Source organism: Empidonax traillii, unplaced genomic scaffold (genome assembly GCF_003031625.1).
Source record: "Empidonax traillii isolate 1590-97213 ecotype Southwest subspecies unplaced genomic scaffold, ASM303162v1 scaffold46:size3806547, whole genome shotgun sequence".
Lineage (NCBI taxonomy): Eukaryota > Metazoa > Chordata > Aves > Passeriformes > Tyrannidae > Empidonax > Empidonax traillii.
In genome coordinates, this window is record NW_020955239.1 from 265790 (window position 1) to 278508 (window position 12719).

Sequence of the window (12719 nt, forward strand, 5' to 3'; positions counted from 1 at the left end):
AACAGCAGGCATCAGAAGGACCTTTTTTGGCCGCCCTTCAGTGCTGCAATAAGTTGGCTCACTTTTCACTCTCAGGCCAGGATTTTTCGCACCCAGTTTCCCAGCCCTGGAGCAGGCGGTTTCTGCAGAAACTGTGTTTAAAGTTATTCATTTTTTAGGAAGGAGGAGGAGAAAAAAAATAAAGCTGTGAGACCAGACCAGTTTCCCTAGCTGCTGGTGTCAGAGCAGTCCTCTGCCAGCACCACAGTGAAACAGTCCTGAGTCCACAGGGAGAGAGTGAGCTGACACTGAGATGCTTAGCCAGCATCTCTGAAATGCCCTGTCTTTTGCTCTCTTTGCAGATCTCAAAGATTTCAAGTTTGATGGCCAGCATGTGATTGAGGTGGATGAAGGGAACACAGCTGTGATCGCCTGTGACCTGCCTGAAAGTCACCCCAAGGCTCAGGTCCGCTACAGTGTGAAGCAGGAGTGGCTGGAGGCCTCCCGAGGTGAGTGCACAGGGGTCTGTCCTCCCGGGTCCCCTCCCAGGACCCTCAGTTTTACCCTTCCTTGCCTGCAGTAGCTTTCTCTGCTTGCTGCCTCCTCATTGTCCCTTTGCCACCTGTCTGACCACAAGTTAGTTTAGGGTCCCTGGCAGGTCTCCCTGATGTGCCTGCTGCTTGGGACTGGGGAGCTCTGTCTAACACTGGCTTGCAAAAAGGCAAAAGGAAGCAGAATTAGGTGAGGCAAATCACTCTTTACTGGGCGTCTCTTTGTGTCCATTAAGAATTCTTTCATCCCAGCTTGGATAAAGGTGACTTCTAATTTTTTGAAATTTTTAAGATTTAGGTCTAAATCTAGTAGCTTCATTCCATTTGCTGCATGTACCTGTGACAAGCTAGCTTCACTTGAGGCTCTGTTCCTTCCATCACTGCATGATTGGTCCCCTTGATACTGGAACTAGAAGGGGTCATTTTACTGCAGTCAGTGTTCCCATGTTGTTTTTAGCTTTCCCACTTGTCCACCTTTTCTTTAGGACACTGCGTGTCTTCCAGGAGGCTGGACAGGAGCATATTTTGTGACCACCTGCCACCTTCTCTTCTCTCCCTACAGACAATTACCTTATTATGCCATCTGGGAACCTTCAGATTGTCAATGCCAGCCAAGAGGATGAGGGGACTTATAAATGTGCTGCCTACAACCCTGTGACACAGGAGGTGAAAACTTCTGTCTCCAGTGAGAGGCTCCGTGTGAGACGTAAGCCACTCTCCCTTCACTGCACATCTCCGTAGGACTTCCAGCTCTGGCAGCATGTACCAGTGCTAACACAGCTGTCTTTCTGTGTGAACCAATTTACCAATTCCTGTAAAAATGCCCTTCTGGCAGCAGAAGGCTGCAAGGTCTTCTCCTGGAGTATATGTGATCTGCCCTGGGATTGCCAAGCTTCCTTAGGATTTGTTCTTGGTCATGGGCAAGCAAAGGCCCTTAGCCCTTTAGCAAGGCTGCTTGCTGTGTGCATTCCCTTAAGGAATGTTCAGCTTGGCCAGTGTTGTCATTTATCTGGCCCAGCACAGGGAAACACTGTACTAGCCATGCCATTAATCCTACCTACCCACTGCACAGGGTGCTTTCCCACCCTCCACCTTCCTTTCCACCCACTTCCTTACTCCCTCTCTCTGCCCCAGGCTCTACAGCAGAGGCAGCCCGGATAATCTACCCTCCTGAAACTCAGACCATCATTGTCACCAAGGGCCAAAGCCTCATCCTGGAGTGCGTAGCCAGCGGGATTCCCCCGCCGCGGGTCACCTGGGCCAAAGACGGCTCCGGTGTCTCGGCATACAACAAGACACGCTTCCTGCTCAGCAACCTCCTGATTGACCCCACGAGTGAGGAGGACTCGGGCACCTACAGCTGCACGGCTGACAACGGGGTTGGGGAGGCCGGAGCTGCGTTCATCTTCTACAACGTGCAGGTGTTTGGTGAGTGCTGCTGTAGCCATTGTTTCAGGAAGGGCTTGGACTTTCTCCACTGCTTTTAGGGGAAAATACTAGCACTGATGTTCTTTTCCTCTCCCTGGACAAATCACAATGTAATGCAAACCCTTGCTTGTGGTTCCAGTTTCTAGGAGACCAGACGAATTCTTCCTTGAGGGTGGTAGTTCCTCCTTCATGGATTCCACCATGGGCTGGAGATGGGGGAACCTCCCTTCCTCTGCAGTGGCTCTTCTCTTGTCATTTGTGGCACTGTTTTTGTTTTAACACTTTCTAGTGGAGGACTGGCTGCTCTTTAGACATTTGACATTGGCATAGGAAAGGCATCAGAGTGTCTTGCTTTTTGTTCTGCTCTGTAGGGCAGCTCTCTGTGGGGTGGTAACTGTAAGGGATACTATCTACACCTTATATATTTCTACCATGCATCTTGCCCTTTTCACAATCACTAGGGAGGCTAAGCCTCTTCTATGGATTGCATTTCATCCAGGTGCCCACGTGTTGTGGCACAAGCACAGTCTTTGCAGAGTTAGCATTTCAGCTCAGCAAAATGGGACTTGTAGGTGGCTGCTATCATCTGAGAGGGGCAGATGGCTTTGGGCCACCTCTTTTTGTGGATTATGTAGATGTGGAAGGGGAGGTGCATTGAAGCAGACCAGTGTGGGCCCCCACAAAGGGAGTGGGACTTGAGGGTTTGAAGGTTTCATTACTTCTTCACTGCTCCTCCCTCATCCCTTCCAGAGAGGAAAGTGCAAAGCTGTGACTGTGCCAAGCTCCCAGCCAAGTGGCACGCAGCAGTTGTGGTTTTTCCCCACACAGAGCCCCCGGAGGTCACCATGGAGCTGTCCCAGCAGATCATTCCCTGGGGCCAGAGCGCCAAGTTCACCTGCGAGGTGCGAGGGAACCCCCAGCCCTCCGTCATGTGGCTGCGCAACGCTGTCCCCCTGTCCGCCAGCCACCGGCTCCGGCTGTCCCGCCGGGCACTGCGCCTGGTCAGCGTGGGGCCCGAGGACGACGGGATATACCAGTGCATGGCAGAGAACGAGGTTGGCAGTGCACAAGCCATGGTGCAGCTGCGGACAGCCCGGCCGGGTGAGTCCCTCTCTCCAAGCTTCTGACCATCCAGTCACAGAGCCTAACACACAGGGAAAGAGCAGGGCGGGGAACAGGAGAAGGAAGTCGGTGTGTAGCCCTCCCGCTTGCATTTGATCTGCCTTGCTCTTCCCTTCTTTTTAACCTACGCTTCGACTACTGTTTTGTCTGGGATCTCTGTATCTCCCTGTGGGAACAGATGACGGCAGAGCAGTTTTGCCTCTAAGGGCAGGACCATGTGAGCATATTTGAGTGATCTCTACATGAGAGAGACAAAACATTCTGGGTGTAGTGCCTTGCCCCTTGGCTTAGCTCTGCCTCTGAGCTTGGGCACGAGCATAAATACTGATGTGGGTGGATTCACCTGGGGTAAGAGAGAGACCACCTGATTCCTTGGACCATGTTGAACTTCTCCAGGGTAAGAGGGGCTTCAAAGAGGGAGGAAGCCCCATGAGGCGAAGGCCTGTTCTCAGAGAGGCCCCAGCGAGACGTGCTGGGTTTAGAGCAGGGGAAGGAGAGATTGTTGTCATCATCACAGACTGGGATGGACATTTACCCTGCCTTGACACCTTATCTTTCAGGAACTTCACTCAACCCTGGGCGAGATGCGCAGCTGGGCTCAGCTCAGCCTCCAACACCACCTTCTAGGGAAAGTGCTTTAGAGCTGCCCCTGGATAAAACTGGGTTGCCAAAGCTTGAGACAACTCCGCTGGCAGTGTCTCCACAGTGTGCAGCCAACAGGGAGCTGGTGGCTCCAGCCGAGGCCCCCATCATCCTCAGTTCTCCCCGGACATCCAAGACGGACAGCTACGAGCTGGTGTGGAGACCCCGTCCTGACAGCAGAGCCCCCATCCTCTATTACGTGGTGAAGCATCGCAAGGTATCGCTGTTTTGCCCTGCTCCCATCTCTCCTCTGTGCCATTCCACGGCTGGGCCGGTGGCCTCACCACGCGTTTTCACACCTCGTGATCAGGTGTGTTGGGGCAGGGGCACCCACTGCTCACTGGTGGCACTGGTTGGTGGGACCTCCTGAGCTGCAGCCTCAGCCTAGTGAGGTGTGACAAGTATAGGCTGCGAGAGGACGTTTGCTGAGCTGTCCAGGAAGAGCCCATAGCAGTGGCCGTCTGCCTCAGTATGCAGAAGGCATATGCACATACATGTGTTTCCAGTAGCTTCCACTTAAAAAAGTTGTGTGCTTGCACAAATAGGAATTCCTGAGGGCAGATTGCGCATGACTTGCTCTGGAATTCTTTTGTCTTGGAGCAAGCCGCAGGGACACCTCTGCCTTGAAAGGCTTGGGCTGCAGGACACTGAGCAGCAGCTGCATGTACCTGCCGTGCTCAGCAGCTCCGAAGTGCCCATGCTCACTGCATGTAATGAGCCAGCAGAGAGCCCTCATAGCCATGCTAAATCCTCTGGGAAGGTCCTTAACCACCAGTTTTATTCTGGAAGTTGAAAGGCAGTGCAGTGTTGAGTATGTCTCTTGCCAGTGGTGCAGTGCCTGGTCCTGCTTGAGTCCAAGGGCTCCCATCCTCTGCGGTGTTTCTCAGCACCACGGGCACACTGCAGGCAGAGCTGTAGCCCAGCAGTTTCTTTAAATAGCGAAGTATTGTTGAGGGAGATATTCTGCATTTGAGATGTAAGGTATCGCTTTCCATTTTGCTGGGGTTAAGTGGAAGAAAGGTTTAAATTGATCTGTTTGCTGCTTGTCTTTTTGGGTAGTCAGGGAGTTGCAGTAGAGAGGCAGGTTTTGCCTCAAACCCCAAAGGGTTTGAGTATATTCCAGAAACATGCCAGATTGCATGTTTTGGATTCCCAGCCACTGCAAGGGACTGTTTTCAAGTACATGTCAATATAGGTATCTGTTTTCCTGGAATTGTTTGATTTTTGTAAAAACGTATTGTAGGCTGTTATAATCCTTGGTTTCTTTCTAAACAAAACTTAAGCTGAAGATTTCAGCTAACTGTCTCTTTAAAGAGCCCTTTAAAACAAATGCAGAAGATGCCAACACAAGAACACAATAGGGCAAGCTTAAATAAAACACAAAGATGCCAAAAGCCTCACCAGACTATTGGCTCTGGTTGTCTGCCAAGAAGACATTTGTTCCCCAATGGTGTATCACATAACTACCAATTTTGCATGTGATCTTAACTTGCAGGCTTGGAGTTTGTCCATATTTGATTTGTTTTTCAGCGCTTCACCTGGAAGGGGCCGTAGGGCAGTGGAGGTCACCGTGGGTCACTGCAGTTTGCAGTAATATGTTTTCAGTGTAGTCCAAATTCTCAGCTGGAGACTCTTTCTTGGCATGCTTAAGGATTGTGTGGAAAGGAATTAGTCCCAATAACCCTTAAACTTGTTTAGAAAGAGTCTTTCCATCTGAGATCCTTAGGATAGGGTTATATAATGATCTGGTTTTGACATTTCTGACTGGAAAAGCATGTGTGCGGAGAGGGAAGAAATCAATTCAACAACAAAAGAAAAGGCTCTTTGTGTAAGAGATGGCTGAACAGAAAGTTAAACCTACAGACAGGAGACTTACATTTGTACTGGGCAAGAATCTGCTTCTTCTCTGGAAAATATCTGTGGATGTCTCTTTTTTCTCCCTGTTCTTGCACTGTCCCTAAATTCTCAGCAGCTTGCAAGCAGTCAGATGCCACACAGCCCTTGTTTTTGTTTCAATATTAGCAGCCTTTAGGGCTTCCCTCCCTGGCCCCACAACTTCGCGGGTTCAGGAATAAAAATAAAACGAGGCAGGCATTAATCAGTCAGTGTCAAACACTTGGAGAAGATGAATGATACAGCAGAGTCTTGGCATTTCCGTTTTGTTGCGTTGCCTGCATTACTAGTGCTCCTTTCGGCACTGGGTCACTTCAGTGTCCTGCCTATTTGCCTGCAAAAATATTATCCTTGCAGATGGGAAGAAGGAGGAAGGTCCCACCTTCCCTCCCCCTCCGCATGGGGCATCAGGGCATCACTGAAAAACAAACTCTGCTTCCAAGCCTTTCTCGGGGCCGTGGCCATGCACAGTCTCTTCCCTGCAGAAACCTGTGCTCCAGCATTATGGTTCTTCATTTCAGCCTGAGAGTGCCAGTGGTGAGGCTGGATAAAATTACATAAAAAGCTATTGGTCAAATGATTGAGATCCGGATGACCAAAGTTAAGTCTCTGGGTACCTCATGCTGTGGAAATGGCCAGTGTCTAAATGAGCAGCTCAGCAGCTGGGCTGCAGGAAAAATTTGGCTCCTAAAGCAGCTCAATCCTCTGGCTGATGCTGCTTTTTGTGGGGCATGCCTGCTCCAGGGCTTTATACCCATTGAGGGGCTGTGGTATCAGAGCAGACGGAACAGGGCTGAGTGAACCTCTGGGGTCAAGACAACACCCTGGTGCTTGGGTGACTTTTCCCACATATACCTGAATCCATTGGCTTTTCAAAATCAGGCTGGAAACATCTCCCTCCTTTGCAGACAGGAAACTGGCCTTCATGCAGGGGAGGTAGCCCTGGCTGGTACACAGCCTGTTGTGAAAGTTTCTGAGCTCAGTGCCTCCGAGAAGCCCAGCCTGCCCCCAGCTTTGAAATGCCTGTGTTGGTCTCTCAGCAGGTCACCAATGCCTCGGACAGCTGGGCAGTGAAGGATGTCCCAGCCTCGCAGCACCGCCTGACCCTCTCCAGGCTGGACCCTGGGAGCCTCTACGAGGTGGAGATGGCTGCTCACAACTGTGCCGGCGAGGGACAGACGGCCATGGTGACCTTCCGGACTGGTAAAAGTCAAACCTTTCCCTGGGTGTTTTGCTCTGAGTCAGGAGAGGGCTCCTCAGAGACACCCTGTCCCAGCCCTGAGGCACAGGCTTAGGACAAAAGGGCTGTTTCTGCTTTGGAAATCCATCTGCCCTCAGCTTAGAGTGACTGTCAGAGCAAAAGTGGAAGGTAGGATGGGGAAAATGAGGTCTTCCCCTCTGTATGGGTTGAAACAAGTCCCGTCCTCCCTCCATGTTTCAGTTGAACACCTGCAGAACTGTATAAAATTGGTGTAACAGGGATGTCTAGGGGTTTAATCCAGCCTCTGGCTGGAGACACCATCAGCCTATGGGGATTGTTCCCAACAGCTGTTTGTCTAATCTGTCTTTAAAAGCTTCTCCTGTGCTAAAGGAAACTTCCAGCTTTCCCATACAGTATGCTGGGTGCTGCGCTGTCTTTGCCACTGAAAGGATATTCTAAATGTCCACACTAAGTCCCCTGTCCTGGCTGTTTATCTTGTCTCCAGCACATGTGGGGAATGGCATTCCCTTTGTAGCAACCTTCCCCATGGTGGTGGGCTTGCTCACATCTCCCCTCAGGCCCCCACCTTGTGCTAATTACTACCTTCTCAAGGCAGAAATCTAGCAACATTTCAAGAAAACCAATTAAAAGTTGTAGAAAATTAAATATGAGGGAGACCTATTATCAGTCTAACAAACTTGCCCCTTTAGCTTTAGTTCCTGCCTGCAGGCTGAGTGCTTTGAACCCCTAGGGTATCTATAGAGTCCATAAAGTACTTATCTCTGCATCCTGGCTGGGAATATTTTCTTTCCTTATCACATCAAAAATTAACTCTGAGCTGCATCTCCGTGTCAGTGATGCCCCCTCTCCCTTCTGCACAGGTCGGCGCCCAAAACCAGAGATTGTTGCCAGCAAAGAGCAGCAAATCCAGAGGGATGACCCAGGCACGAGCACTCAGAGCAGTAACCAGTCTGACAACAGCCGTCTGTCCCGTAAGGCCCTCCCGGAATGGGGCAAGGAGGGAGGGTGAGGGGTGCTGGATCTCTTGTGGGTGGCAGTGGCCAGGCCATGTGGGGTTGAAGTCTCCACTGAGTAAATCAAGACTGTGCAATGCTGAATGGGTGGGTTCTACCTCCTGACAAGGAGAGGTCCCTCTTGGACACCCCTGCTACTGCCCTTGGCAGACTGTCTTAGGAGAGCAGGGAGATCCTACTGCCTGGCCCCACCTTTAATGCAAGGACTTGTTAGAAACTCTCTGTCTCTTGCTGAGTTTCAAGTGGAGAGTTCAGAAAGCCCTGCCATGAAGTCTGTGAATGTGCAGGGCACAGGAACAACAAGCTGCAATGCACTGGTGGGTGCTGGGGGAGTGAGAAGGAGGAAAGGGGACCAAGTCCCTGCATGTGGCAGCATTCTCCCCTCAGTCAAGGCCTGCCAAGGGGCAGTTAATGCCCATTTAGGGGTGCAGGGTGCTCCCTTTGGGTATTTTGCTGCACTGGAGAAACATCAGATCCCTACTGGTTACTCCAGTTTATTGTTCCCCACCTTGTGTCTGCCATTACTATTGCCACTATAATGTCTGTGAAATTCTCTCCCTCAGTCTATATCTTTTCTGTGAAGTCCCATCCTTTAGCCTCCCCCACAAGCAGTCATGTATTGCTTTTTCTTTCATGTTTACAGATTCATTCTTCTCCTTCTCTCCCATCTTTTGATGGTTTTCCCATCAAATTGTATTTCCCCAATTTAGAACTTTTCCATATTTCCTCCTCAGCTGTTTCTTTTCAATCTCTCTTGTTTTCATCTCTTACACCTCTTTGTCCCCAGTGTCAGTCTCCCCTTGCTCACAGCCAGGCTTTTTGCTCCATCTCCAGCATCCACACGTCTCACTGCTCTCCCTCCCATGATGGGTGTAAACACCTCAAACCTTGTCTCATCCTACTTAAGCTGGGAGTGAGAAAGGAGCAAGATGCAAGCAGGAGTAAAAGATGTTTGCAGGCACAAACTGAAAGGAGTGAGGATTTGGGGGTGCCAGCTCTAATGAAGAGATGGAGGGAAGAGAGCATTCAGGATTTAAAGAGCTTGTGGGTGGATACAGTGCAGGCCATCCTTCACCCACATACCTACAGGATCCCCCAGACAGGGCAAGAAGAATATGTTTCATGGCCTTCTGTGTCTTTTGCAGCTCCAGAGGCACCAGACCGTCCAACCATCTCTATGGCATCAGAGACATCTGTGTACGTGACCTGGATCCCCCGTGGGAATGGCGGCTTCCCCATCCAGTCTTTCCGTGTGGAATACAAGAAATTGAAGAAGTTGGGAGACTGGGTCCTGGCCACCAGTGACATTCCTCCCTCTCGCCTCTCTGTAGAAATCCCAGGCCTGGAGAAAGGTAGGCAGGTGTTTTCCTTTCCCTGCTTCCTGGAGGTCTGCAGGAAGGCTGCACAGTCCCTGTAGGATGGTTATCCATCTGTCACATCATGCTAAGCCCCGGCATGTGTGAGCAGAACAAAGCCTCCCCAGCTCCCGCCTTAGGTGCGTGGGGAAAAAGCTGCAGATGCTTCTCCAATTTCTCCAGCTGCAAAGACCAGCGTAGGTCTGACCTCCCTCAGGGAGGCTTAAACATGCTTTTCTGCATTACAGGATATGGTTACCAAAGGCATTTGGTTTTGCCATTTACTAGACAGGACATAACTTTCCTTAGCCACAGGCAAGACAGATGGGCACACAATTCCCATTGCACTTCACATGAGAAAAGATTTCATCACTGAGGTGGATAGCTGAAGAGGAGACATAACTACCTCAACTTAAAGACCAGTAAAATGATGTTTGGGTAAAAATTACTTAGGCTTTGAGCTTTTAACTGATCTTTATGTACTTAAGTCACATGGAGTAGAGAAAGAACACCTTTCCACACCTGCTTGCAGGTCAGGATATCCTTTCAGGCATCTCTTAACTGTCACACAAATCCAAAACTGCTCCCTGACCTTTAGACCATCCAGACAGGAATTGGGGAAGGCAAATAAAAACAAGCTCTATCAAGAACATGGCTGAAATGTGGCCATTCAGTGTTTATACCTCAATCTCAAACTCTCTGCAGGCTTTTTGCATTCTGGACAAGATGTAGCCCCTCCTCACAGACAGGCCTGTGCTGACAGTAGAAATCTTGGAAGACTCCAATCTCTGCAACTCTTTTATTTCCCATTTTCCCCCTAGGCACATCCTATAAATTCCGTGTCCGGGCACTGAACATCCTGGGAGAGAGTGAGCCCAGTGCAGCGTCTCGGCCATACGTGGTGTCTGGGTACAGCAACCGGGTCTATGAGCGCCCTGTGGCGGGGCCATACATCACCTTCACAGATGCCATCAACGAGACCACCATCATGCTGAAGTGGATGGTAAGGTTTGTAGGGGCCGAGATCTCTGCATGTACAAGAAGAAGGTGTGTGGGAGCTACTTGCCCATCTTACACCTCTTCCAGGTTACCAGAGTGGAGCTTGTCACCAGCACAAATAGATCAGGGATCTAATAGCTGTCTCCACCAAAGGAGGACTGGGTTTGGGCCCCATAGAAGGGCAGGAAGTCAGAGGGTCTAGGAGACCCTTGAATCCAACATTGTATACAGGAAGATTTCAGTGGGTAACCTCAGGGTCTTGACCATTTTGATCAACAAGCACAGCTCAACAATACATGGGATGGCTGCTTGCTCTCCTGGCAAAATTCCTGGAATCCATTAGCACCTCTGTCTGTCCTAGTAGTTTCCAGTGGATATGTCCTTCACTCTCACTTGCTGGAGTGAGAGTCCTAGGACTTAGCAGTCCTGAGTTCTAAAAATCATTTACAGCAGTCCATCCCAGAGGATTTTTAGGACTGGGCACGAGCTTTTGGATCACAAGCTCAGCTCCAAGTGTTTTCAACAGCTTAGAGGGATGCGTTGCCCTCCTCTCTCCTAGTTGCTTCTAGCCAGAAATTGCTACAGGGCAGAATGGGCACTGCTGTTCATTTGAACACAAACAGTAGTGGATAAAATACTGTGTGAAAGACAGCAAGAACATGTGAAACTGGGACAGTATTGCCCTGTGTGTAAGGGAGTAAGAGAGATGTCTTCAGAAACACAAGACTCCTGCTGTCACCAGTTCATGGCAAGACATGGTTTATCTAGAAGCCACGAACCTACTGGAGTCAAGATGAAAGTGTGTTTGCTCATGCCCAGCTGAGTCACTGCTGTGGAGGAATTTTTTCTCTGAATCATTGGCTGTGGTTGCTGAGAGGGAGCAGAGCACTGAATGCTGGGGGGTGACAGGCCCAGACTCATGGCTTGTCTGTTACCTGAGAGAAGCAAAGTGTGAGAGTATAAAATAGCACTGAGCTCTTGTAAAGAAACTCTTACTGTGCAACACAAAGATCCCTCTCCTAGGTTTTCTTCCTGTCCCATCACACTTATCCAAACAGCTCCTCACCTAGAACAATATGGAGCACAGACATCTCTCTAATTTCTGCTCTCCTTCCCATTCTCTGCAGTATATCCCAGCCAGCAACAACAACACTCCCATTCATGGATTTTACATCTATTACCGCCCCACTGACAGTGACAATGACAGCGACTACAAGAAGGACGTGGTGGAAGGTAGGAGAAATGGAGAGACTGGTCCCATGTGTTGGTTTCTTCTGGAAGATGACACAGCCAGAAGGAGCCCTGTGCACAAAAGGCAGCAGCTGTCTGGGCCTTCTCTTCCTAGCACTGCTGCAGAGCTGGGCCAGCTGTGTGTTCCCTGAGGAAGTTAATGGCACACGTGTTTGTTCTCTCCTCAGGAGATCGGTACTGGCACTCCATCAGCCACCTGCAGCCAGAGACCTCGTATGACATTAAGATGCAATGCTTCAATGAGGGTGGCGAAAGCGAGTTCAGCAACGTGATGATCTGCGAAACCAAAGGTAACCAGCTTCACAGGGCAGCTCTGGGAGCGCAGCCCTGCTGCCTTCCCTGCCTGCAGCTGTCAGAGCACAGCACGGGAGGTGCCATCCCTGCCTGACTGTGCATCATCCAAGCTCAGGCAAGGTGATGGAGGCAGCAGTGGGGAGAAGAGAAACATAGGGTCATTCATGCTGTTGATCAGTATGTGTATGTACCCACAGCAGTACTCACAGACCCCTTGTGCAGAGTCCATCACTGTCCCTCAGAGTTGTAGTTAGCTTTTGTTTTCCTAGATGGTGACTTGAAGCAGGACTAGTTTTCTCTTGCTGTGCCAAACTCCTGCATTGGGTTAGAAGCAGGTCCCAATGTTGTCTTCCAAGCAGCTGCACTGTCGTGATAGGAACAGCATTGAGTCCAAGTGTGTGTATTGGAGAAGCTGTTTCCATTTTTGGTTTTGCTTTAGCAGTCCACAAGCAGATCTGGCAAAGTTGTAAACGAAGCACAGAGGACTTTGTCTGTATTGCAGTGTGCATCAGCCTAGGAAATCCTGTCATCCAGGGGTGCGTCTTTAAAGCCACCATAGCCTGCCCCCTCCACAGCAGCACAGAAATGCCTGGAATGGGATGCTATTCCATCTGCCATGTCTGTGTCTAATGCTCATTCTCTCTTTCCTTTGCAGCTCGGAAGTCCCTTGGCCTGCCAGGTCGTCTTCCACCCTCCACGCTGCCCCCCCAGCAGCATCCCCCACTGAGTGGTGGGCACAGTGGCCTGGGGACAGGAGCCATGATGGCCCGTTCCAGTGACTTGCCATACTTGATTGTAGGCGTTGTGCTGGGCTCTATTGTGCTCCTCATCGTGGCTTTCATCCCCTTTTGCCTTTGGAGAGCCTGGTCCAAGCAGAGTAAGGTTCTTTCTTGATGGCTAGTTTACAAAATATGATTTGCCTGTGGATTAGATCTGACCCCGGGTGTAGTTGGGTCAAATGTCCAAAATG

At 50.2% G+C, this 12719-nt stretch overlaps 1 protein-coding gene across 2 annotated transcripts in view; it reads left to right on the plus strand.

The window, feature by feature from the left end:
- The window catches only part of BOC (BOC cell adhesion associated, oncogene regulated), a 55305-nt gene that overhangs the window by 39562 nt on the left and 3024 nt on the right, over window positions 1-12719 (plus strand). Inside the window, exons 4-15 of one of the 2 annotated variants that reach the window (XM_027878812.1) lie at window positions 342-488; window positions 1093-1236; window positions 1665-1958; window positions 2787-3059; window positions 3641-3939; window positions 6656-6818; window positions 7698-7808; window positions 8996-9202; window positions 10027-10208; window positions 11332-11437; window positions 11623-11745; window positions 12405-12626. In XM_027878812.1, coding sequence (XP_027734613.1) covers window positions 342-488; window positions 1093-1236; window positions 1665-1958; window positions 2787-3059; window positions 3641-3939; window positions 6656-6818; window positions 7698-7808; window positions 8996-9202; window positions 10027-10208; window positions 11332-11437; window positions 11623-11745; window positions 12405-12626 — 2271 coding nt within the window. The remainder of the gene's footprint in view (window positions 1-341; window positions 489-1092; window positions 1237-1664; window positions 1959-2786; window positions 3060-3640; window positions 3940-6655; window positions 6819-7697; window positions 7809-8995; window positions 9203-10026; window positions 10209-11331; window positions 11438-11622; window positions 11746-12404; window positions 12627-12719) is intronic. The other variant, XM_027878813.1, reaches the window with a different exon arrangement.